Source organism: Cyphomyrmex costatus, unplaced genomic scaffold, assembly GCF_001594065.2.
Source record: "Cyphomyrmex costatus isolate MS0001 unplaced genomic scaffold, Ccosl1.0 scaffold55, whole genome shotgun sequence".
In the NCBI taxonomy this organism is placed as follows: Eukaryota; Metazoa; Arthropoda; class Insecta; order Hymenoptera; family Formicidae; genus Cyphomyrmex; species Cyphomyrmex costatus.
The window spans coordinates 792129-813033 of NW_017279708.1; the positions used below are offsets into that span (position 1 = coordinate 792129).

The 20905-nt window shown below is 35.2% G+C and overlaps 6 protein-coding genes and 1 non-coding gene across 7 annotated transcripts; 4 read left to right on the plus strand and 3 right to left on the minus strand.

The window, feature by feature from the left end:
• Positions 1 to 282: 282 nt before the first annotated feature.
• On the plus strand, positions 283 to 1588 carry l(1)10Bb (BUD31-like protein). Its single transcript, XM_018546483.1, has 5 exons — positions 283 to 361; positions 690 to 812; positions 899 to 1021; positions 1104 to 1339; positions 1508 to 1588. Exons 2-4 carry the CDS (start codon positions 719 to 721, stop codon positions 1319 to 1321), a joined length of 435 nt encoding a protein of 144 aa, XP_018401985.1. The 5' UTR covers positions 283 to 361; positions 690 to 718; the 3' UTR covers positions 1322 to 1339; positions 1508 to 1588.
• Positions 1338 to 12161, minus strand: Tmf (TATA element modulatory factor). The gene is made up of 19 exons (XM_018546484.1): positions 11833 to 12161; positions 9516 to 11522; positions 9339 to 9440; positions 8999 to 9277; positions 8585 to 8923; positions 8267 to 8479; positions 8044 to 8190; positions 7573 to 7965; positions 7256 to 7496; positions 7046 to 7172; positions 6700 to 6943; positions 6464 to 6468; positions 5013 to 5269; positions 3663 to 4869; positions 3103 to 3518; positions 2713 to 3002; positions 2220 to 2632; positions 1825 to 1952; positions 1338 to 1742 (listed from the first exon to the last, which is right to left on the minus strand). The coding sequence occupies exons 2-19, from the start codon at positions 11507 to 11509 to the stop codon at positions 1407 to 1409; spliced, it is 7131 nt and encodes a 2376-aa protein (XP_018401986.1). The 5' UTR covers positions 11510 to 11522; positions 11833 to 12161; the 3' UTR covers positions 1338 to 1406.
• Positions 12162 to 12767: 606 nt separating this feature from the next.
• TRNAI-UAU (transfer RNA isoleucine (anticodon UAU)) lies at positions 12768 to 12859 on the plus strand. The gene is given in 2 exon segments: positions 12768 to 12805; positions 12824 to 12859. It is a non-coding gene; the product is annotated as a tRNA-Ile (tRNA).
• A 488-nt stretch (positions 12860 to 13347) lies between these two features.
• On the plus strand, positions 13348 to 16222 carry LOC108779019 (uncharacterized). Its single transcript, XM_018546350.1, has 5 exons — positions 13348 to 13775; positions 13944 to 14455; positions 14717 to 15013; positions 15113 to 15294; positions 15723 to 16222. The coding sequence occupies exons 1-5, from the start codon at positions 13728 to 13730 to the stop codon at positions 16220 to 16222; spliced, it is 1539 nt and encodes a 512-aa protein (XP_018401852.1). The 5' UTR covers positions 13348 to 13727.
• A 62-nt stretch (positions 16223 to 16284) lies between these two features.
• On the minus strand, positions 16285 to 18534 carry LOC108779046 (probable serine/threonine-protein kinase kinX). The gene is made up of 4 exons (XM_018546385.1): positions 18222 to 18534; positions 17289 to 18116; positions 16828 to 17211; positions 16285 to 16652 (listed from the first exon to the last, which is right to left on the minus strand). Exons 1-4 carry the CDS (start codon positions 18292 to 18294, stop codon positions 16420 to 16422), a joined length of 1518 nt encoding a protein of 505 aa, XP_018401887.1. The 5' UTR covers positions 18295 to 18534; the 3' UTR covers positions 16285 to 16419.
• LOC108779048 (IQ domain-containing protein K) lies at positions 18529 to 19247 on the plus strand. Its single transcript, XM_018546388.1, has 4 exons — positions 18529 to 18673; positions 18755 to 18891; positions 18953 to 19082; positions 19139 to 19247. The coding sequence occupies exons 1-4, from the start codon at positions 18563 to 18565 to the stop codon at positions 19202 to 19204; spliced, it is 444 nt and encodes a 147-aa protein (XP_018401890.1). The 5' UTR covers positions 18529 to 18562; the 3' UTR covers positions 19205 to 19247.
• Positions 19248 to 19249: 2 nt separating this feature from the next.
• On the minus strand, positions 19250 to 20399 carry mRpS34 (mitochondrial ribosomal protein S34). Its single transcript, XM_018546387.1, has 2 exons — positions 20188 to 20399; positions 19250 to 19734 (listed from the first exon to the last, which is right to left on the minus strand). Exons 1-2 carry the CDS (start codon positions 20371 to 20373, stop codon positions 19330 to 19332), a joined length of 591 nt encoding a protein of 196 aa, XP_018401889.1. The 5' UTR covers positions 20374 to 20399; the 3' UTR covers positions 19250 to 19329.
• Positions 20400 to 20905: the final 506 nt, after the last annotated feature.

Sequence of the window (20905 nt, forward strand, 5' to 3'; positions counted from 1 at the left end):
AACAGACCTATGTTGTTGCATGACCCCTAGCAATTATTCATGACACATCGATTATTTATGACTCGCGCGAAGATGCGGCAACCAATTGTGTGTCTTGTAATGTAACATTGGTCCAAAACGCAGGAGAATGATTGGCGAATCGCGTATTATTTCGTAGCATTGTCGCATTCTTCTATAGAGGAATCACAATCCAATTATATGCTTTATTTCACGTGCAGAAAGTCACAGAAAGTGTCGAATAGTGTAGCTATAAGGAACAGGCGTTATTAGTGCATGGTGTACAGAACATATATAAGTACCCAAGTGTACCGCTAACACCGCTGTTTGATAGAACTTCTTGAAATATAATATTTATTTGAAGGTAAGTCATGCCAAAAGTACCAGTTCTGAAGAATTACTCGATCGGACGCGTTTCGGATCGAGTGCTCGTTATTGTATATTTTTGAAAGTATTGCCGACTCTAACTGAGCATTGATTTAACCTCACTGATGTGTGTCCGCGGTTGGCTCGACCCGTTCGTTCGTCCTGACGCGCGTTATTGCGGCGTGACGATGTCGTAGACGCAGGCACCCGGTGTCCGGGCTACGCCATTTTCGCGGGCATTGCATTACCCGTTTGTTTTTATATTTGTACGGTTTACATTAAAGACGTGATCTGCCCATATCAACCTCCTATTTCATTATTTGTAGGCGGGAGCTATTAATTAAAGAAAACGAAGATGCCAAAAGTACGACGAAGCAAGAAACCGCCTCCGGATGGTTGGGAGCTAATCGAACCGACTCTGGAGGAATTGGAGCAAAAGATGCGCGAAGGTGAGTGTTTTATTCTTTGTAAGGTTAGATTAGCTTCTGCGATTTAACAAGAAGATTTTAAGTTGCGATTCCTTTTTTTATTACAGCCGAGACGGAACCTCATGAAGGCAAAAGAAAACAGGAATCCTTATGGCCAATATTTAAAATACATCATCAAAAATCTCGATATATATACGATCTGTTTTACAGGAGAAAGGCGATTAGTCGTGGTAAATTAAAGTAGCATTAAAAGAACAACTCTTAAAGAATTCAAAAGACGTATCTGGCTTCTTTATGCTTTATTTATTTCAGAATTGTACGATTATTGTTTAAATGAAAATATTGCTGACAAAAACTTGATCGCCAAGTGGAAGAAGGTCGGCTACGAAAATTTATGCTGTCTGCGCTGCATTCAGACAAGGGACACAAATTTTGGTACAAACTGCATCTGCAGAGTGCCAAAAGGTAAACTTGAAGAAGGTCGGATAGTGGAATGCATACATTGTGGCTGCAGAGGATGCTCTGGTTGAATATGATACTTTCCTGCAGTAAGGCACTTTATTTTTATTGCCGCAAAATTACATAGTAAGATAAATTTGCACATATCTCTCATCTTTACTCAATCATCAGATGCCACTTTTTGGACTCTGTAAATCGGGCGGCAAGATACAGCGGCGTTTGTACACGCCAGTCATATGTAACGCATTTGTTTTCAGATTCGATATTCACTCGCAACACGTGAGCATTTTTCCGGAAGGCAGAGATCATAATAACCGCACCGAAACGCATTCTTGGCAGGCGCATCAATTTTTCGTCACCGTCCATGAAGATTTTGCCTTGAGGTGTGATCATTAGCGATGCTGCTCTTTTTAAGGTATCGTGACTACCTTGCGGATCGTAAACTAACGCAATACCTTCGTCGTCGTCTCCTTCTTGTGGAACTTCTAAAAACTATAATAAGACAAATTAAACGTAGAAAAAAATGTAACGTATAACGAAAAAATATAAATAAAATAACATTGTACATAATTACCTTGAATTCAATTACGTGATTCTCATTAAATTGAGGACCTTGTGAGAATAGTGTGCTTATAGTATTTGTGACTTTTGCAGCAATTTTACTATTAGTAATTATATAATTCTTGTTATCAAGTTCCCAGCCTGTAATTATATTAAAAATGATTTTTTATTATTTACATTAATAAATTTCAATAAAATGTAAAGTTTTTAAAGTATTCTTTTCCCAATTCACACACAAAACTATGTTAAATCAGATTTATAATATTTAAATTAATATTTAAATCAAATTAAAATAAAATTAGAAATTTTGTGGCTCCAAGATTAAATGAAATATAAATAAAATACCTATATAAAAGAGTTAAAAAAGCTTTATTGTTAATACAGATTTCTCGTTTTCTCTATACATACTGTACGGCGGTATAGAAGTCTGTGTGACGTGATGTATACTCCTTGTAACGTTGTCTGCTTGTATTCTAACTCTGACTGTAACTAACTGATCAACAGGTATATTTCTAATAAAACAAGAAGTCTCGGATCCTCTGTACACCGTTTCAAATTTGTTCGATGCCGAATCAAGAACTTTTCCGTTAGCTATCTCTACGATAAATGTCTGCTCCTCGGCAAAATACTCCGGATTAGTTACGTGCCATTTAATGAATAAACCCGCCGGTCTCTCTTCAATGTTCATTATCTGAACGGGTATTGTGCGAGAAATGCAGCCGAGTTTCGATATTCGCTTTATAATTTCATCCTTGTACGAGTTCAATGGACGATCAAAGTTTATATTTGGAAGTTCATCAGAATACGGCACTGCTGGGATCCTTAAAAATAAAATTAACATTTAATTTCTGAGAAATACTCAACATAAATAATTCTTATATTACAATCATCAAGGTCTCACCTGCCTATGTCATTACTTGCAGAAATTATCTTTCCAAATCCATTCACGCTGTATCGATACGGATGCTGTAGAATACCCTCGCTCATTGATATAATATTCTGTGCATTTTGCATTTGTGTCTCTACTTCCCTTCTACAAGCCCTCAATGGTATCAAACTCTCATGTTTGTGAATTTCTGTCTCCAGTATCAGCAGCTCGCGTCTCTTATTGATTTCGTAGCATACATCATCTAACAAAGATTGAAACGTCCCGTCTATATCTTTTAACGTTCTCATCATACTGTTTTCTATCTGACAGAACAATTTTTTCATGTTAATGCAGTCACCATAAAAATAAGCAGCAATTTTAATGAAATGAAGTCAATAAATTTTAAAAATATTTCGTATTTACCTGCTGATCAGCATTGTCGAGATCTTTCAATTGATAATCCAATTTCGCTATATATTCCTGTGTAGATTGTATAATGCTTTTGACATTTTCTTCCACATTCTGTGGCAATACGTTTCCTTTTTGTACTAAGGTATCTTTTGCATCAAGACACGATGTTTCTATGCTTTTTTTATTTTCAATATTTCGTTCATATTCATTTAATTTATTTACTGCGTACGTTAATCTCATTAGAAGTTCTTCCTTCTTCGTCTTTTCGTTGTCGTTATCGGATATCACAGAACTTTTATTAGAAATATTTGGCGTTAGTGGTTTTATCCTGTATTTGTGTAATAATCCGTCATAATTGTCGATTTGCTCTAACTCCAATTTATCTAACAACTTTTGTTTAGTCGGTGCTTCTGAAATTTGTTCCATATCTGAAAAAATAATCAACGATTTGAATTAATATAAATATTATTGAGATAAATAATATTTAAATATATATTAATATTTCGCAAATTGCATTTGTATTAATTACAGATATTGTTTAATCATGTTGTGCCAAGAATATTTTGCATTACAATCGGCTTGAATTTCTTTCTCAGCGAAAGTTTGAGTTTGTTGATTATTCAGCATCAAGTATTTCTTCAAGCTTTCTTTTGGATATCTCGCATAATCTTGTTTAGTATGATCTATTTTATTATTATCAATTTCAGCTTCGTTCTCGTTATAATTCTTACTCGGTGTCAGCAATATGCCGTTCCAATAATCTAAGTCGTTACGATCATGCAGAGACGCTTGCGTACTAATCCCTATAATTTGCCAAGAATATTTAACGCTGCACCTTTTATACAAAGACTTATTATCCTCCACAATGATATTATTTAATAAATCTTGTAATAAGGTGTATGATGTTTGTGTGCTTGTTCCAATAACTTGCCAAGAATATTTTATTTCACAGTCATAAGGGCTTTTGCCTTTCCTCCTAGTAGTTTTTATTCCATGTATATTGTTATATTTTTTTCTTTGAGACGATGACATCCAGTCCTTCATTTCCCCTAAATATTTCATATCACTGATAATCTTATCTTCATTCTGTTCATGACTTTTTATTGCATTTCTCTCATTAGCAGTAATGTCATTCTGAATTTCAGCTAAGTTACAATTTGTATTAGTAGATTTCAAACAAGACTGTACAAACTCTGGGAAATTATTTCCTGACAGAGTATCATTTTCATAATGTAAAACATTTATTTCGTATTCGCTTGTGCGAATAGGATGCGAATGATTCGATGCTAAATTAGGTACTGACTTCTCTCTATTTACATTTGGAAACGTTTCCTTATTTCTGATCTTAAAGCTTGACATTGACTGTGTTGACACTGCAGAGGTAGTATCTACAATATCATAGAATGATTGATTTGGTGATGACATAACTGGTTTTCCCATGACATTACTAATTGGTGTTTCTATTTTTGGCAAAAGTGCAAATAGTGCTTTGTGTTTTGTTTGACTTTCCTTTATCTGCGACAGATCACACTTTCTTGATAATTTTATAGATCTTGAACTTGCCATATGTAAATCTTTGTTGTCTATCGATGGTTTAGGTTTCACAAGCACTGTATTGGGAAATTGTAATTCATTATATTTTTTCTTGCGAGATGATCTCTTAGATGGATATGAGTTTCGTGAAGTACTAATTTTTTTAATACTTGGAGAATCAATTTTTCCAAAAATAATATATTTTGTACTTTGATTCTTGGGTTCCCAGTGACTGATTTTTTTTACCTATATTTTCAAATTTTAGATATAGAAAAATATACTTATGTATTAAACAAAATTTTTAGTATTTTTCATGATATTGCATTCAAAAGTATGTAATAAGAGAAGAAAAGAGAAATATCTTCCAGAATATACAAATTTGGATTGACCTCGAGAGGCTTTTCTAAGGGATCATATAATGTATGCAAGAGTGTCTCTGGGAACAGCAATGCAGGATTGCTTGTGTAGTTTTTTGTTCTCAGAATCTGATGCCTGCTCTGTGAGAAGGGCGTATTACAGCTCTGTTTGAAAGGCACAGGTTTTACAACGGGAATCATTACATTTCTAGTATACAGTATTACATCTGGTATCCTTCTCTTCTGTGAATTGCTAATTTTTATTGAAGCCGAGTCTCCCATGTTAAACACTTCTATTAAAGCATATCATGTATTAAAGAGTATGTCTCTTAAATATATAAATATTGTTTTAATGCATATATATATATGTATATATATAAGCCATAGTTTTAACCTATAAATGTAAAACGTTTTAAATGTCAGGAATTATGTATACAAATTAGTTTTACTTTTTATAACATAATACATTCTGCAAAAGTGAACTCAAATTATATACAATTACGCGCGCAAAGCAAAATATATTTATATAAAATATAATTAAAAATTTTTTTAATAACACATTTTTTCACACTTAAATTATATTATAAGCAATATATGACGTTAAATAATTAATATTGTGGTAACAGAATTTTATAAAATCAATATATATTTTTCCAAATCGTGTAAATGATTCATATTCATGAGGAAAAGAAAAAGATCGAAGAAAGCATATATCAAAGAGTAAGAGAGAAAGAAAGAGAATTTATACATCTATAATTTTGATATATATACTCACAGAACGTTAGAAACTAACCGAAGTAATTAAAATTGGAATTCTGGCAAGAATGGACGAGGAATTTAGAGAGCAATCGCGAATGATTTTACCGAAAAATTATGACATTTGAAATGCACGAATAATCGCGGATCTCCACGGGCGGTGCATCTTGTCGCACTGAACTGTTCTAAATATAACCAAGGCAAGCATGATATCATGCACGGACATGAAACAGACAATTACCATGCACGGCCATAAATCCGTCAGCAATGTAATATTTGAATATATTACAGATTTCTGCATCTGCATTTATCGAAATTATACCTGTTCGACATTCAACATTCAATCTAATGCAATAAAGGAATTATTAATGTTTATATCATTATATTTGATAAAGTACATTTTCTCATTATATTATATACATATTACATATTTAAACATTGTATAATACAATCCAATATCACATTATCCTCCCTGATATTAAATAGTAAAATTAAAATATATGAAACAATAATATAATTATACACAAGGAATAATAATAATTGCAACAATGCAGAAAGAAAAAAAGATATGTTAAGTTTTGATACATTTTTTAAAGATCTTTCTTATCTAATCCTCAATAAATACATATTTATATCATATTCAACTTCACAGAAAGAACATTTAAAATCTTAATCAGCATCTAAATTCTTTATCACAAATTTCTGTTTGCATTAAATAATATAAATACATTTTCTACATTAGACTATACATATTATTAAAGTTGTCCACTATAAAACTTTGTTATACGCCGAATTTTACTAGAAATAGATAAATGATTATGTGATAAAACGTGCCAAAGTGTGTATATAATTAAAGTTTCATAGAGAATTGTAGGCTGCGTGTAAGTCTTCGTTTCTGACAATTTTGCAATTTCAGCAAAGTTAATTCTGCCGTTTTAAAAGTTGATCAATTTGCATTTTATACATCTCCTTAACGTCCTCGAGATCCAGTCGTAACTCCTGATTTTCCTCGACCTTTTCGCCATACATTTGTAGCAAAGCATCGTATCTAGTTTGGGTTTCATTAAGACTCGCATTGAGTGCCTGTGCTTCCGCGACGGTGGCGCTTAAATCTTCTACTTTCAAAGTTAATGTTGCTAATTCAGAGTTCAGTGCATCCCTCTCTGCATTTCGTCGAGACAATTCCCACTGAAGTTGTTGTATCTCACCTGCGATTAAAAGATGAAATCAAGATTAGTGATATTAAATAGCAAAAAAACCAAATTAGCGATATCAATATATAATATATACATGAGCAATTTGTAGCTTACCATCTCTTTGTTTTAATTGCGCTTGTAAGTTCTCGAAGATCGACGTACTACTCGAACCTGTTATAATACTTTCATACGGTATTGGAGGAAATCTGCCAGAGTTATTATCAAATACTGAATCGCTAAACTGAAAAAAGTAAATTTTGCAATATATAATAATTGTCAATTGTAATATCTGTAATAGTTGTCAATCATAATTTCTGCACATACACCTGGCCAGGCACTATTTGCACTGCTGACGGATTCTTGTCCTATACTGAGAGTAGGGCTAAACCGTGATTCCTCGTCAGTATTTTGCTGTTGTTCTAATATTGCGTTATTTCTTCTCCGTTCTGCATCAGTCGCTGCCTTTTCAACTGCTAATTTATTCTCTAGAGCATTTATTTCTCTCTTCAGTTCTTGTATATGACTGGAATGTGTCTGCTCGAGAGTGTTTATCGAATCTTGGTGTCTGTAATTTGAATTTTGTTATAAATTGAATATTATCACGTTTCAAAAATATATGTTCATACACTCTAAACGCTTACTCTTTATTTTGCTCTAATAATCTCTCATTTTCCTCTTTTAATTTATCATGCGATTCCTGCAATTTCAATCTTTCTTTCTCTTTTAAATTGAACTTCGATTCTAAATGCGATTCTTTGGATTTTAAATTAATATTCTCTTCTCTCAGAAAACGATCCATCTCGATTAAATTCTCGTTTTTTGATTGCAATTCAATATTTTTTTCCGATAAGACCTTCTCCTGTTTCATGTAATTATTGGATTTATGTAGTAAGTTTGCCTGAAGCTGTTCTATCTGTCTTAATAAAGGTTTTGTTGCTACGGAGACGGATTCAGAGAACTCTTCACTTCTAGCCTCTGCGGCTTCTAATCGTTTAAGTAATTCGTTGTTTTCGTGCTTGAAAAATTCTTCCCTTCTATATAATAAAAAATAAATAGTATTAGAATTAAAATTATTTATATAATAAATAGTGTAACTGACATGTAATATTTACTTGACGTGTGCTTCTTCAGCTTGACGGTATTTTAATTTTAAATCCTCCACTTGTGCAAACAATTGGCACGATTCTCCCGCATTATCTACAGCTTCTTTTAATTCTTCTTCAGTGACTAGTAACTTTTTCTTTGTTTCTGTTAAGTCTCTATTGCACAGACATTTTTATTATATGTATAAAAGTTAGTTCGTTTGAGAGAATCAATTAATAATGCTATACTTACACTTTCGCAGCATCTAAGCTCTTCTTGAAGGCCTCCATCTTATGCATCGTATTATCCAATTTTTCTTGTAATGTTAGTATCTCTTTCTCTTGCTTCTTCGTTTTCGCTGTCAATGTGTGAACGGCTTCTATTTGACTACGCTCTACTTCCTCCTTCGCATGCAATGATCGTTTCAATCTTTCCAATTCCGTATTTTGTTCCTCTATTTGCTCTCTAGAGAAATAATAAAGTAAAAATTGCAACGAATATAATTATTATTTGCTGTCACTTATTTTTGATATAATTAAAATATAAAAAAATATATAATTAAAATAATACTTTTGACTCTTTATCATTGCATCAGTCTCTTTCTCTTTTACGCGCAGCTTTTTTATAATGTTGCTGTGTTGAAGTTGTTGTTTACTGAGTTTCTCGCCCTCTTCACGAAGCTCCTTTATGATCTCATCCTTCTCGGCATTTATGCTAGACATTTCCTGCGACGATAAACGCGAAGCCGCTTCTAACTTCAACTGATCTAAATTTTTTCTCAATTGATCACGTTCCCTTATCGCTTGTTGAAATTTCCTCTCCAGTGCCGACAGACGTTGTGTATATTCATCTGTGATTTGATTGATATTTTGATTTTGCTCCGCATGTTTTTCAAAATTCTCAAGCTGTCTGTAAACATATCTGTTCATGATATCTATCATTTGAAGATAGAATGATATTTTAAGATAATTATGACAATCTTACTTCATTAAATTTGTATTTTGTTCATGTAATTCCATATTTATCCTGCTTACGTCGATTAACTTTGATTCTCTCGCTTCTAGAATTTCGGTCATCTCCTGTATTCGTTTTAACAATTTTTCAATTTCCATATTTGCTTCATCCGATCCTATACTGATTTCGCTCAATTCTCGAGAATGACCTCGAGTTTTTAAAGTTTTTGTTAATAAATCACCACCTTTACTCAATTGCAATTTCGCCGGACTTTGTCGCGATTGAGTCGAACTTGAATCTCCGTTAGGACTGTTGACAAATAATACATTAACTGTTGATAAATGTTAAATACAAAACATTATTTTCATACCTAGATATTATTTCGATGTCGCTCGATGTAGTAGTTTCTAATTCGTCTCCACTTGTATGTCCACTGGCTTGATCAGATCCAATTTTTACTAGATCGGAACGACTATAAAAGAAGTAGATTTATGATAGAAAAGTGGTTATAAATTTGAATAAAGAGTATATGTGAATTAAATAATACCTTTCTGACGATATGGGTGAATTTTCTCGCGGTACTTCCGTGCAATGGGTCTCTATATCAATTATTTCACCCTTTTCAACCATAGCATCAGCTAGCATAGTCTTTACGTAAGAACTAGTACTCAAAGGTGTCTCTAGAACTTTGGAGTCATTTGTACAGATTAATGTTGCATTATCCTCCGAACTGCTCTCTATCAAGGTACCTTCCCTGCTAGAATCGGTAGATATAAAATGTTGGTCAGTATTACTCTCAATCATTTTTGTTTCTTCTAGGTTTTCGTTTTGACTATCAGGATCCGGTGGTTCTATAGTGGTACTCATTAATTGGGAAAAGGTGGAAACATCCGATTTCTCATTTACTCCTTCCAAGTGATCCAATTTACGAATTGGCTGTGTGGTAATTGGTTCAAGTGTCAAATGCAAATTATGTTTCTCTTTCAGTGAATCAAGACTCAAGTTTAACTTGTTCTCTGTGCAAATCTTTGTTGAGATTTGTCTATCATCCGGGCACGAATCATGCATCTTTATAAGTACTTTTACATCGCTCAATTCCACCTTATTTTTAGTCGTATCCATTTGTTGTAACTGTTCAAATACCGTCATGACTGTACCTTCAGAAGCTGAAGTGTAAGAATCTTCGGCCAAGCTTACTTCGTCTGCCTCGTCAATGTCCGGTATCACTTCGACGCTTTCGGGTGAGGTTTTGGAGTTGTTCGTCGCGTCTGATAAACTTTTATTTGTGTCCAAGCTAGAAAACGTATTGGGCGACGGTGTGCTATCAACGCTGTTAGGATATGGACTGACGTTCAACGTTTTGATCTCCTCCATCGGAGATTCATACGGAGAGATGTCGGACGATGAAGCTTCCGCAAATTGATCTCTACTTGGCGGTTGTAACATATCAGTGCATTCTATGCATGGAGTAGCACATTCATTCTCGTCCAGAACAGTAGATGACTCTAGATTTTTTGGATCTACTGGAGATAAATAAGGACTGCTGTCACTCTTCCAATCTCCCAGGATCTCCACGGAGCTCGGTGACGTTACCAAACTGTCAGGCAGTATCTCGACCGATTCAGAATTTACCTTGATATCAATAACAGAAGGACTTAACGAATTAGTAACGGAATTAGGATCCGATTCTGGTGTGGTAGTGCAATCGGTGTTGGATTGCGAACTAAGGATCTCCACACTCTCCAAGCTCTTTTTATCGCTCTCGGAAGAAACATTAGGTACTTGGTGGAACACATTAGTAGAACTCAATGTATGATTGATATCATTGTTTTCTGATGTTACATCATTGTCATATTGTCCTTCTTCTTCCCTATCAGAGCTTGTTGTAGAATCACTGTCGGTATTGTCTGCCGTTGGTGCATAGTATACTTGTTCCAAGTCTAAACTGGCACTTTTAGTCTTATCAGTACTAATAGAAACAACATTGTCTAGAGATGATTGTTCTGATAATATACAAGATTCTGACATAGTTTTTTCATTAGATTCTTTAGATACGCTACGATTAGTATTTACAGACTCACTGGTAGCACTAAACTCTCCTTTATCTTCCTTATGTACAGACTCCCTCTTTCCTATTGCAGACTTTGAGTCCTTTGTCATCAATTTTTCAGGGGCGGAAGTAGAAAACACCATGCTGTGTTGCAGTTCATCTTGATTGGTAGTACTTTGCAAAGACTTAGAATGCTTGACAGTTTTCCATACATTTCCATCTACCTTTGATGGTTCAAAAAACGAGCCTGTAAAACTACCCCAAATACTACTCGAAGTTGGTAGTTTCTGTGGATTGCTGTCATGTTTACTGGCCTCTTGTTCATTCTGTAATCCCCAACTCGCAAAAAAATCTGAAGTCTCATCTGTGTGTGATTGAATCACCTTTGGTTCTTCCTCCTTGATATCTAAAGCCTTATCTATGGTCTTCTGTGCCCCCTTCAAAGCAGACTTTGCCAAATTGGCAAATCCTGTGGCATCGAACCAGCTCATGTTTTATGCCTACCTATAAGAGAAACAAAATAAATCATGAACTTTACTTTGCAAGATACAAAGAAATGTACTGTAACCTTTACAATGTATAGAACCTTTTACATATGTATGTGCAACAAAACAAAGTGTCTGCAAAACACATACAGCAAAGCTAAATTAAATGAAGACGCGCGCTTTAAGCGAACATAAACCGTTAAGACGGGAAATTAATGTTGTGGCAAGGAGAATTAAATGTTTTAGCTCTCAAAAACAAGCATGCTACCGCGCTGTTACGTGGCACTTCCTCGCGTTCCTTCCGCCTCGAGTCACCGCGATTTACGTACATGACATCCTCTGGGGCGATAATCGTGACGCGCGGTGAGGCGCGGTCTTCGGATCGGTAGCGAATCCTCCTTTTTCTCACATGACTGTCAAAATGTATTTAGCAGCCGACATGTTCACGAAGAGTGTTGTCGTCGTGCGTGCTGTTGCAACTAGTGCTGTCAACCTACGTTTCTCGCGGCCTCCGCTCCAGTGGACTTTCTTTCTCCTCGCTCTCTTTGTTTACGTTTTACCTGACTTCATCCGCTGAACTTTCGATATAATTTCCTTGAGAATGCGAAATACAATGACAATCAATCACGCACAATCTAAACTTTACGATGCGAAACATGAAAACATCAGAATTAGATTTCGCTTCAACTGCACTTTCTGCACTTTTTCACCTCTCTCTCTCTCTCTCTATCTTTCTATTCTAACCTAGATCTGACCTAAACCTGTTTTATTTTGATCCTGTCGTTCACCTGTCATTCCGTTAACTTTGTAGGCTCGAGGATACTCAACTGATGAAAAAAAGTATATTTTTTAATTTTCGCTTGTTCTGTATTTTTACAAATTCTATATCTGCATTTATCTCTTTCTTCCTAAATGTACCTATTGCATTTTTAAAGGAAAGTGCAGATTCAGTTAAAAATCGAGTAACGATAAAAAGTCATGATTTGTCAAATAGACGTCATTAATTTTTCCTTAGAATTAAATAAACGAAGTTGAACGTAATAAAACAACTTAATACGATCCATAAACACATGAATAAATATGTTGGACACTTTGCAACTATTCGAGAAATTTAAACTTTGTTCCTACTTCAACTCGATTTTTGTAAAAATGGTGACATTATTTATTATGCGTAAATTGATAATATATAAAATAAGAATAAGAAGCTTTTGATATTAGCGATACTATCGCTGAAGAATCCCATTTACGACAACCTTTGTCAACAGCTCCAGTGGCGCAATTGGTTAGCGCACGGTACTTATAGAGCAGTTCTCGTGAGCAATGCCGGGGTTGTGAGTTCGAGCCTCACCTGGAGCAATTTTTTTTTCCATCAACCTCTATGCGATCAATTATATTAATTATTAAACAATAATCAACGTTAGACTGTACAATAATTTGAACACAACATAATGAGGATAGTTTAATTGCGTTACACACTAAATTATACTACTGTATATTATAATATAATCAAATATTTATTATTAATATTAAACATTAACGCGGTAAAATTTATATTAATATATAAATGTTTCTAAATAATATATATATATATATATATAAAAATGATATATATAATATATTTATATAAATTTAAAATTTAATACAATATTGTATTAAATTTATATCATATATATATCTTAAAAAAATATATCAAATATATATCAAAAAAAGAGCTAAAGATATATATACATATTTAAAACGGTATATGCATATGTATTTCATTATTATCAATGTAAGATATAACACACACTTAACGATTTAAAGAAAAAACATATTAGCAGCATACACGTATATAAAGTGCGCAATATCAGAGATGTCAACTTAGAAATTTGCAAATGGATATGCGACTGTATGCGAGTCACAGAGAGGCCTTCTGACCTAAATTGATCGAGATATAATGGACAGCGTGAGAGTGACGACGACAGATCCCGCCGTTATCATTATTAATGGCAGTCGCGTTAAAATCGAGGATACGAATGATGTTTTATGTTAAGTATCCGATCGTCAACCAAATCACGAAATACGGTACCTATTAAATCGTCTGATGGTCGATGTTCACCGATGTTTGTTCGCCGGACGGAACAATGACCACCGGAATCCGGTTTTGTGAAGGTGTGCGCTTTAAAAGCGCTTTAAAAGCCCACCCACGGCTTCGCCGATCGTCAGTCACATCTTGCTATTCAATATGTCTCGCCTATATTATGATTCGCAATACAAAATATGCTCTACGCAGGTAAATCTCAAAAATGAATATCAAATTGTCTCCTTTTCAATCTTAAGAGAATTTCAAATCTTTCGAAAATATGAAAACTTATTTAAATTACGTTCAAAAGAAGAGTTTTTTTAAGCTAAACTATACTATTATAATATAATTTTTCAAACTAATTGGCGATCATTGCAGATATATCAGTGGCTTCTCTTCGTCATCATAATATCCTCAGAGAACCTCGTGAACGGATTTGAATCTCAAGATGCGATCTTTGTGAATTTCCATCGCAGACACAACGTTTCGAAGGTAGCGATACTTCACGACAACAGTTATTTACCTCCAGCTTCGATTCCGGATTTCTCTCTGCCGGAAGTGATCGATAACAGAGCTCGGAACGTAGCAGTCGCGATAACGGACGAGACCAGAAACTATCCCAACGCGTTGTATCATCTTCCTGAACGGGATTCCTTGCGAGTCTCCACGCGCAAGGGTCCGTACGACACGAGGTATCCAGGGAACGACGGGCTGCGAATACCTCTGCATCATCGTCGACCTACTTTCCAACAAGGCAAACACCCTCAACAGACCACAACGCAGCCTTCTCCTTCTCCTCTTCCTATCGGTGAAACATCGCCATCCGTCGTAAACCGCGTTAGCGTTGAGGAGATGTCCTGTCAGAATACGAGAGACGAATTGTTCTTCAGGTAATGAAATTCAAGATGATTTTAACTCATACCGCATTTATAAACTAATGCAATAAGTCAGAAGAAAGATTAAAATTGATATTTGGCACAACTAAACAATTCTATCATTTAATGTTAATTTGGATAATTAAATTTAATATGTAATTAAATTAAATTAATTCAATTTTAATGAGATGATATTTTGAATTTGATAATCAATATGTATACATACGTATAATAATTTCATACAGCATACACGTATCACACAATCCATAATTATAGAGTATCCATCAAAGCGAAGAATTCAGTTTCACCGGTGATAGACAACGTGATGAGTGATACTTGTCAGGCAATAGCAGTCAGAGACTCTTATCGTATTAATTTTGAGAACGACCAAGTCTGGAATTGTGGAGTCGTTAATTGTTCCACGGATGGCAACCAATCATACTGCCTTGATCTGAGGTTTCCCGTGATCCCCGGTCTACGACTGAAGGACGATCATAGGGTGACGTTACGATGTAAAACCCAGAACAGAATCGCATATCATACGAAGCGGATCAGCGTGAAGACTTTAGAAGCGTAAGACGCGTCATTTGTCTTCTGGCGAAAGTGGCAAAAATAAGCATCCGTCTGGCACGGAAAACGGACTATTCAGATTATATTATGTATCCCCCATAGGAAAGCGAGGAACGTACCAGGCGTACTAGACGGTGGTGCTGAAAATGCCCTGAACGTTGACGTGGGATTATTCAGGAAGACTTACGGCTCGAAAAACATTTTTGACACAAAAATACAATCGGGCGGCACGGTCGTCTTAGGCGAAGAGATTTTGCTACGCGTATTAATCAACGGCAACGACAGTAAGTCCTTTAGTACTGAACGAGGACAGTAGTACACTTTTATTTCTTTAGTAAGACGAATGGCGTACCTGAGACTCTGACGTTTACTTTATGTAACATACGATTCGCTAAATCGATAATTTCACCTCACAAAGAGTAAGACCATGACTTCCTGAGTAAGACATACAACAGATACGTATTATGAAAAATTAGTTATACAATTCTATTAAATTGATATAAAATTAACTCAACCAAAAATATTGAAATTACATAATTAAGATTGCAAATTAAGATTATACGATTAAAACATTAACTGTATAATTATTTGTAATTATAATAATTAATGAAATATATGAGAAGAATAGATTTAAACTGTAAAAATTAATTACTTATGCAATCTTAATTATTTTATTTTCATTTTTAAAATTTATTCTTCTGCATGTTCAAAGGCTGGCGACATTCAAAAATCGGCCAAGTGACAATGCATTATGTCGAGGAGCGACAGCAGCAGAAAATCGTTAACAGTCTGTGGATCCTCGACAAGGACGGTTGCTTGAATCCGGACGTACACGAGATTTGTCCTCGTGAGCAATATGCGATGTCACCGTTGGAAAGCTATCTAATTTTCCAGGCGTTTATGTTTGAGAGCATGAAAGAGACCGACGAAATTTTCCTCACTGTGAAGGCCATGGCATGTGTAGAATCTGTGGACTGTATTCTAGACTGTCCCGGTGGTCACATTAGACGTGCCAGAAGTGTCTCGGATCGAAACAATACTGTTGAGTGGCAGAATGACATAGTTCTGCGAGTGGTTCTTCCAAAATATGAAACACACGCTTTACAGAATTATTATTTAGCAATCCTGTTATCAGCGATCGCGTTACTCGCATTAATCATGTTATTGTGGACTATCAGAACCTCGCTTCGCCAAAGGATATCAAAATCCTGAACAATCTTAAAAGTTTAATTTACTTATATCTCTATGATTGTACATAAAATTTCAAACTGTATATAGCTGTATATTGAATAAACGAGTTATTACACATCATGCGTTAATGGTGTCTCGTTAATCTAAATGCAAATCGTCGTGGTTCTATAAGAGGCTTAAGTGAAGATTACGTGTTGGCCATTATCGATATTTTGGTCTTATGAAACGCGATTTGGCATCTCCCACGCATCTAGTTCGGAGCACAGCTTCAATCCGATTGCAAATAATGCGAGAGACGCGAATATACTCTTTACGAACGGATCCCTGCTCAAACTATACACCATACAAGCCAGAGAGCACGTGCACACGTCCTCGAAGTAGCTGAAACCTTTCGTCAGATAATAATGATCTACGAGTCGCTGCCGTATCTCCAATTTGCGCATAATGCGTTCTGCAATAGGAACAAATCTTGATTTGTAGAAACATAAACTGATATACATTATATGGAAGATATATATATATGTATATATATATATATATGAGTATTTTCAGAAGAGAAGATCAATACAATACAGAAGACAACAAGTGCTAAGTTTTTTTTTCTTGAAAATAAGCGAATTGCTTGCCTTTCTGCTGTTTTATTAAAGGACATGTCTCCTCCTCGCAAGCATCTTCTACGACTACAGGTTTACGTGAAACGATCTGCTCTGCTATCGTCGAGTTCTCGCGAGCTCGTTTCACAGATACTTCTTCTCTGACCGGTCGTTCTTCAGGCATTGCGGTCACTGCTTCTCGCTCCCTCGGTGGTCTAACAGGTCTTTCGCGATCGATTTTCTCGTACAAGGTGGCCGCATTCCTGGAAATTTCAGTACGCACCGCCCTCGGCTCCTCCGGAATTTCCCTCGCTATTACAGCGGGTAGAAACTCCTGCAATTCCTCGTCAATATATTGCTCATAGTCAGTCTTGCCTTCTTCCTCTTCGTCATATTCTATGGCTTCCTCTGGCTCGACTAAAATTATCGTTCAAAATTACCATCAGTTAAATTTATCTGTAAGTCATATCTCAATAATTATTATTCTTAATTACAATGGTCTTCTAATTCTCGCGACGGTTCCAATTCAATTTTTGGTGCTGGCGCCCGTTCAATTTCGTTTTCGATAATCTCAGGTTCCTCAACCGAAACTTTCTTTATAGATTCTTCTGCGATTCTTTCCTCAATCAGATCTTTCTCTTCGATAAAATCAATTTTTTCATCATTGCGATCTGTTATCCTTTCTATCGGACTGACAGTTTCCTTCTGGACGATCACAGGTTCTTGGTCTAATTTTTCTTCTGTAATCAAATCGATTTTTTTTTCATCGCGATCTACTATTTCTTCTGTTGGAATAACAATTTCTTTTTGGACAACTGTGGGTTCTTCGATTAGTTTTTCTTCTTCAATAAGATCAATTTTCTCTTCATCGCGATCTATTGCTGTTTTTAATGGAGTGACAAGTTCTTCCGGGATGATTGTGGGTTTCTTAACTATTTCTTCTTCAATAAAATCAATTCTCTCTTCATCGCGATCATTTACTTTTTTTATTGGAGTGATAGGTACTTTCGGTATGATTGTAGATTCTTCGATTAATTTCTCTTTTTCTAAATCAATTTTTTCTTCAATATCATTAACTATCTTTTCTGTTGGAATGACAGTTGGTTCCTTAATGATTGGAAGCTTCGGAAAAACTACTGGTTTTGTTTCGATGTCCTTTAACTCTTCAGTTCGTACGTCATTGACGGGTACATATGCTGTCTCGATTACACGTTTCGGTTCGTCTCGTATATCTCTCGAAATAATATCCGACGGAAGTCGCAGTTCCACATCGTTCTTCTTCCGTGGAAAAATCCCATCCGTTACATTAGGCAATTCCTTGACTGATTTATAAAGATTGAAACATTTACGCAAAACGTATTAATTATGCATTTTAAAACATGAAATTTTATTAATAACGTCAAAGACATCTTATAGAGAATATGTACTTGCGATACGGAGTTGTTCCCTGACTTTGGGACAAGTTACGGGACATCGGTTTTTTATAAAGTCACGAGACATTTAGAATATATAATATTTTGCGCTTCCGCAGATTACATATTTATATACGAGACACATTCATAATTTCACAATTTCGCAAAAATAGCGAAATGTGATTTAAACAACTTTTATTATCTATATTTTAACATTGTCAATATCCTGCCTTCATCTTTTGTCGAGGTTGACATGCAAATTTCATCTATATAAAGCTTATTAAAACTCGTAATATTTACATCGATTCATATCTATGTTCGCTTGGTAAATTCGTAGAATTTTTGACGTGCAAACGATGAAGTCATCTGAAAGCGTCCCGGATTACTTAAATAAAAATATATTCCCGATTTTGTTAAATGCAATGGAGGAAATGTTATTTGAAGCTGATTGTCGAAATGCGTTAGAAGTATAAAAGTTACATCAAATATCGCGTGTATTTTCAAAGTCATAAATACATACAATATTTTGAAAAAAAAGTACTTTATAGACACATAAATGTTCCTTTAATGGATTGGATTATCTTGCCGAGATTCTTTGGAATAGAAACTTGCGACATCCGAGTAGATTGTATACTTGGCAAGATGTATTTAACATACCTCAATTCAAGCTATGGCTAAAGTTGCAGTAAGAAGAAAACATATCCCGTTTTGTTTAACTATATTTTATTTTACATTCTTTTTTTTAGTCCCAGGCCAATTTATCCAAATTCGTGGTTGTGGACCAAAGAAGAGGCTGCCTTACATATACAGAGATATGTTCGTGGTTGGCTTATTAGAAAAAAAACGGACGTTCAGGAGATGCGTCAGTTTTGGAAGGTATTGGTATAATTAAGGAATTGAAAAATAAATAATGCTTTTTGCATAAATTGTAGATCATTCGTGCAGAAAAAATGGACGCTCCTGAATTCAATTATACACCCAATAAAATGGAGCTTTGAAAGTCGGATTGTTTTCTTTTTACTTTATTTCTCCCTAAAGTAATTTATTGCTTTTCTCTTCAGAAATAATTTATAAAATATTTATTCTTAACAACTATATGTATATCAACATTAAATGTAAAACCTCACAAGGCTGCTGTCTCTTCTGGCTTTGGGAAAAGTGAACTAGACTCGTCCACTTTAAAGTTCAGTTTCACTGTTGGAGTTTCACCTTCCTCAGCTATTTTGTAATTCTTAACTTCTGCTGCTGTGAGATTATACCGAAGATTTAATTTTGGCACTGTGGATACCTCAATGCCTTTCACCTTCATTTGGTTTATTATCAAGTGCGAGAATAACGGTGGAAGGTCTGTTGTTCTGGGTAGGATTCTCTTCTCCACTACCTTTGTATTATTAAGAAATATATGCTCCTGATCCTTAGGAACCAGCATGTAATCTGCCTTGTAAGTTGAGCTATCTAGTTGCACTGGCTTGGAGTTTTTGTTGCCACGGAAGACTCTCTCGACTAGCACCATCACTTTGCGTTCGTTCTGAAGCAATGCAACTATGTTAGAAGATGCAACACAAATGAAAATTACCTGATACATTCAGTGCTTTCCAGCAAGAGATATAGATGATACAATAAGCCTGTTCTTTATCAAAGTATTCTCTGAACTGATGTACATGTTGCACACATAAATTGAACCAAAAGAAATATACTTTATTTCAGTCCAATTAATTTAGAGAATTGTTTGATAGAAAATAGTGTTCACGTAATAGAACAGAGAATCATATTTTTATTAATTGTCAATGTTAAACAAAGATGAAATAATGGCTGTTACCTCAGGTATGTTTTTTTATTTCTGCACTGTCTAAATTAGTACATGTGGTGCAATAAGTTGAAGTGAAACAAATATATATGTGCACTAGTACAGACAGGAGTAAAAAAATAGACATATTATCTCTTGCTGGAAAGACTAACCGTTATAGCCTCTGGCGCTTACATAGGGTTGATCGGGCAAGGGCATCCCAGCGACCTTCAGTATCTTCATGTAACATGGCTCGGGATACCTCTGAAAGCGATTCCTTATCACAAGTCTGCCAACGCCAAAGTTCTTCAAGTTTGCCAGAATCTCCCACAAGGGTTTCCCCTTGAAAGTCGTTGTGCGACCGATTAATTTTATAGGCATTGTAAACAGTAAACCGGTGCAGTGATACGATTTTCAACGCGCTTGCAGCCCTCGATGGTAGCGCCATCAGTCGGCGGCCTGGCGCAACCGGTAGCACACACCAAGTACAAGCTCGTGTATGCCGACTATCGCTCTGTCCTTGTCGCACTAAGTACTCTCCTTGTTCGCCTTCGGCGCGCTAAGAGCGAATGATACGAGAGAGAATCTGACAATGAGAGAGATAATCCTTCTTACTGATGTGTCGTTCGCATACGTAATGACGATAGAAAAATTAACAGCCATATTTTTTTGTATCGGCGATAGTTTAAAAAATTTACTTTTTGCAAAACAGTTGCTATAAAAATGCTTGTCTTTTTTAGTTTTTGGCATAAAAAGGCGATTTGCGATACCTTTTTTATCAATTTCTGCAAGGTATACGTAAAAAATACCTTAGATAAAAATTAAAGCTTAGAAAATTCCCTACAAAATGGTGGATTGTTAATTATTTTTATACGCGATAAACATTGACCGACATACAGACGTTTGAAAACGG

Excerpts from the sequence above, each read along its gene's own strand:
- mRpS34 (XM_018546387.1), bottom strand. The coding sequence starts at position 20,373 with ATGCCTATAAAATTAATCGGTCGCACAACGACTTTCAAGGGGAAACCC. Across the intron at positions 19,735-20,187 it reads CCTTGCCCGATCAACCCTAT|AACGAACGCAAAGTGATGGT; the intron begins GTAAGCGCCAGA and ends GCATTGCTTCAG.
- Tmf (XM_018546484.1), bottom strand. The coding sequence starts at position 11,509 with ATGAGCTGGTTCGATGCCACAGGATTTGCCAATTTGGCAAAGTCTGCT. Across the intron at positions 9,441-9,515 it reads TCACCCATATCGTCAGAAAG|TCGTTCCGATCTAGTAAAAA; the intron begins GTATTATTTAAT and ends CTTCTTTTATAG. Across the intron at positions 8,191-8,266 it reads AGCTTAGATGCTGCGAAAGT|AGACTTAACAGAAACAAAGA; the intron begins GTAAGTATAGCA and ends TCTGTGCAATAG.
- LOC108779019 (XM_018546350.1), top strand. The coding sequence starts at position 13,728 with ATGTCTCGCCTATATTATGATTCGCAATACAAAATATGCTCTACGCAG. Across the intron at positions 15,014-15,112 it reads AGCGTGAAGACTTTAGAAGC|GAAAGCGAGGAACGTACCAG; the intron begins GTAAGACGCGTC and ends TATCCCCCATAG. Across the intron at positions 15,295-15,722 it reads ATTAATCAACGGCAACGACA|GCTGGCGACATTCAAAAATC; the intron begins GTAAGTCCTTTA and ends GCATGTTCAAAG.
- LOC108779048 (XM_018546388.1), top strand. The coding sequence starts at position 18,563 with ATGAAGTCATCTGAAAGCGTCCCGGATTACTTAAATAAAAATATATTC. Across the intron at positions 18,674-18,754 it reads ATTGTCGAAATGCGTTAGAA|ACACATAAATGTTCCTTTAA; the intron begins GTATAAAAGTTA and ends AGTACTTTATAG. Across the intron at positions 18,892-18,952 it reads AAGCTATGGCTAAAGTTGCA|TCCCAGGCCAATTTATCCAA; the intron begins GTAAGAAGAAAA and ends TCTTTTTTTTAG.
- LOC108779046 (XM_018546385.1), bottom strand. The coding sequence starts at position 18,294 with ATGTCTCGTGACTTTATAAAAAACCGATGTCCCGTAACTTGTCCCAAA. Across the intron at positions 17,212-17,288 it reads GCGAGAATTAGAAGACCATT|TCGAGCCAGAGGAAGCCATA; the intron begins GTAATTAAGAAT and ends CGATAATTTTAG. Across the intron at positions 16,653-16,827 it reads TTTAATAAAACAGCAGAAAG|AACGCATTATGCGCAAATTG; the intron begins GCAAGCAATTCG and ends TTCCTATTGCAG.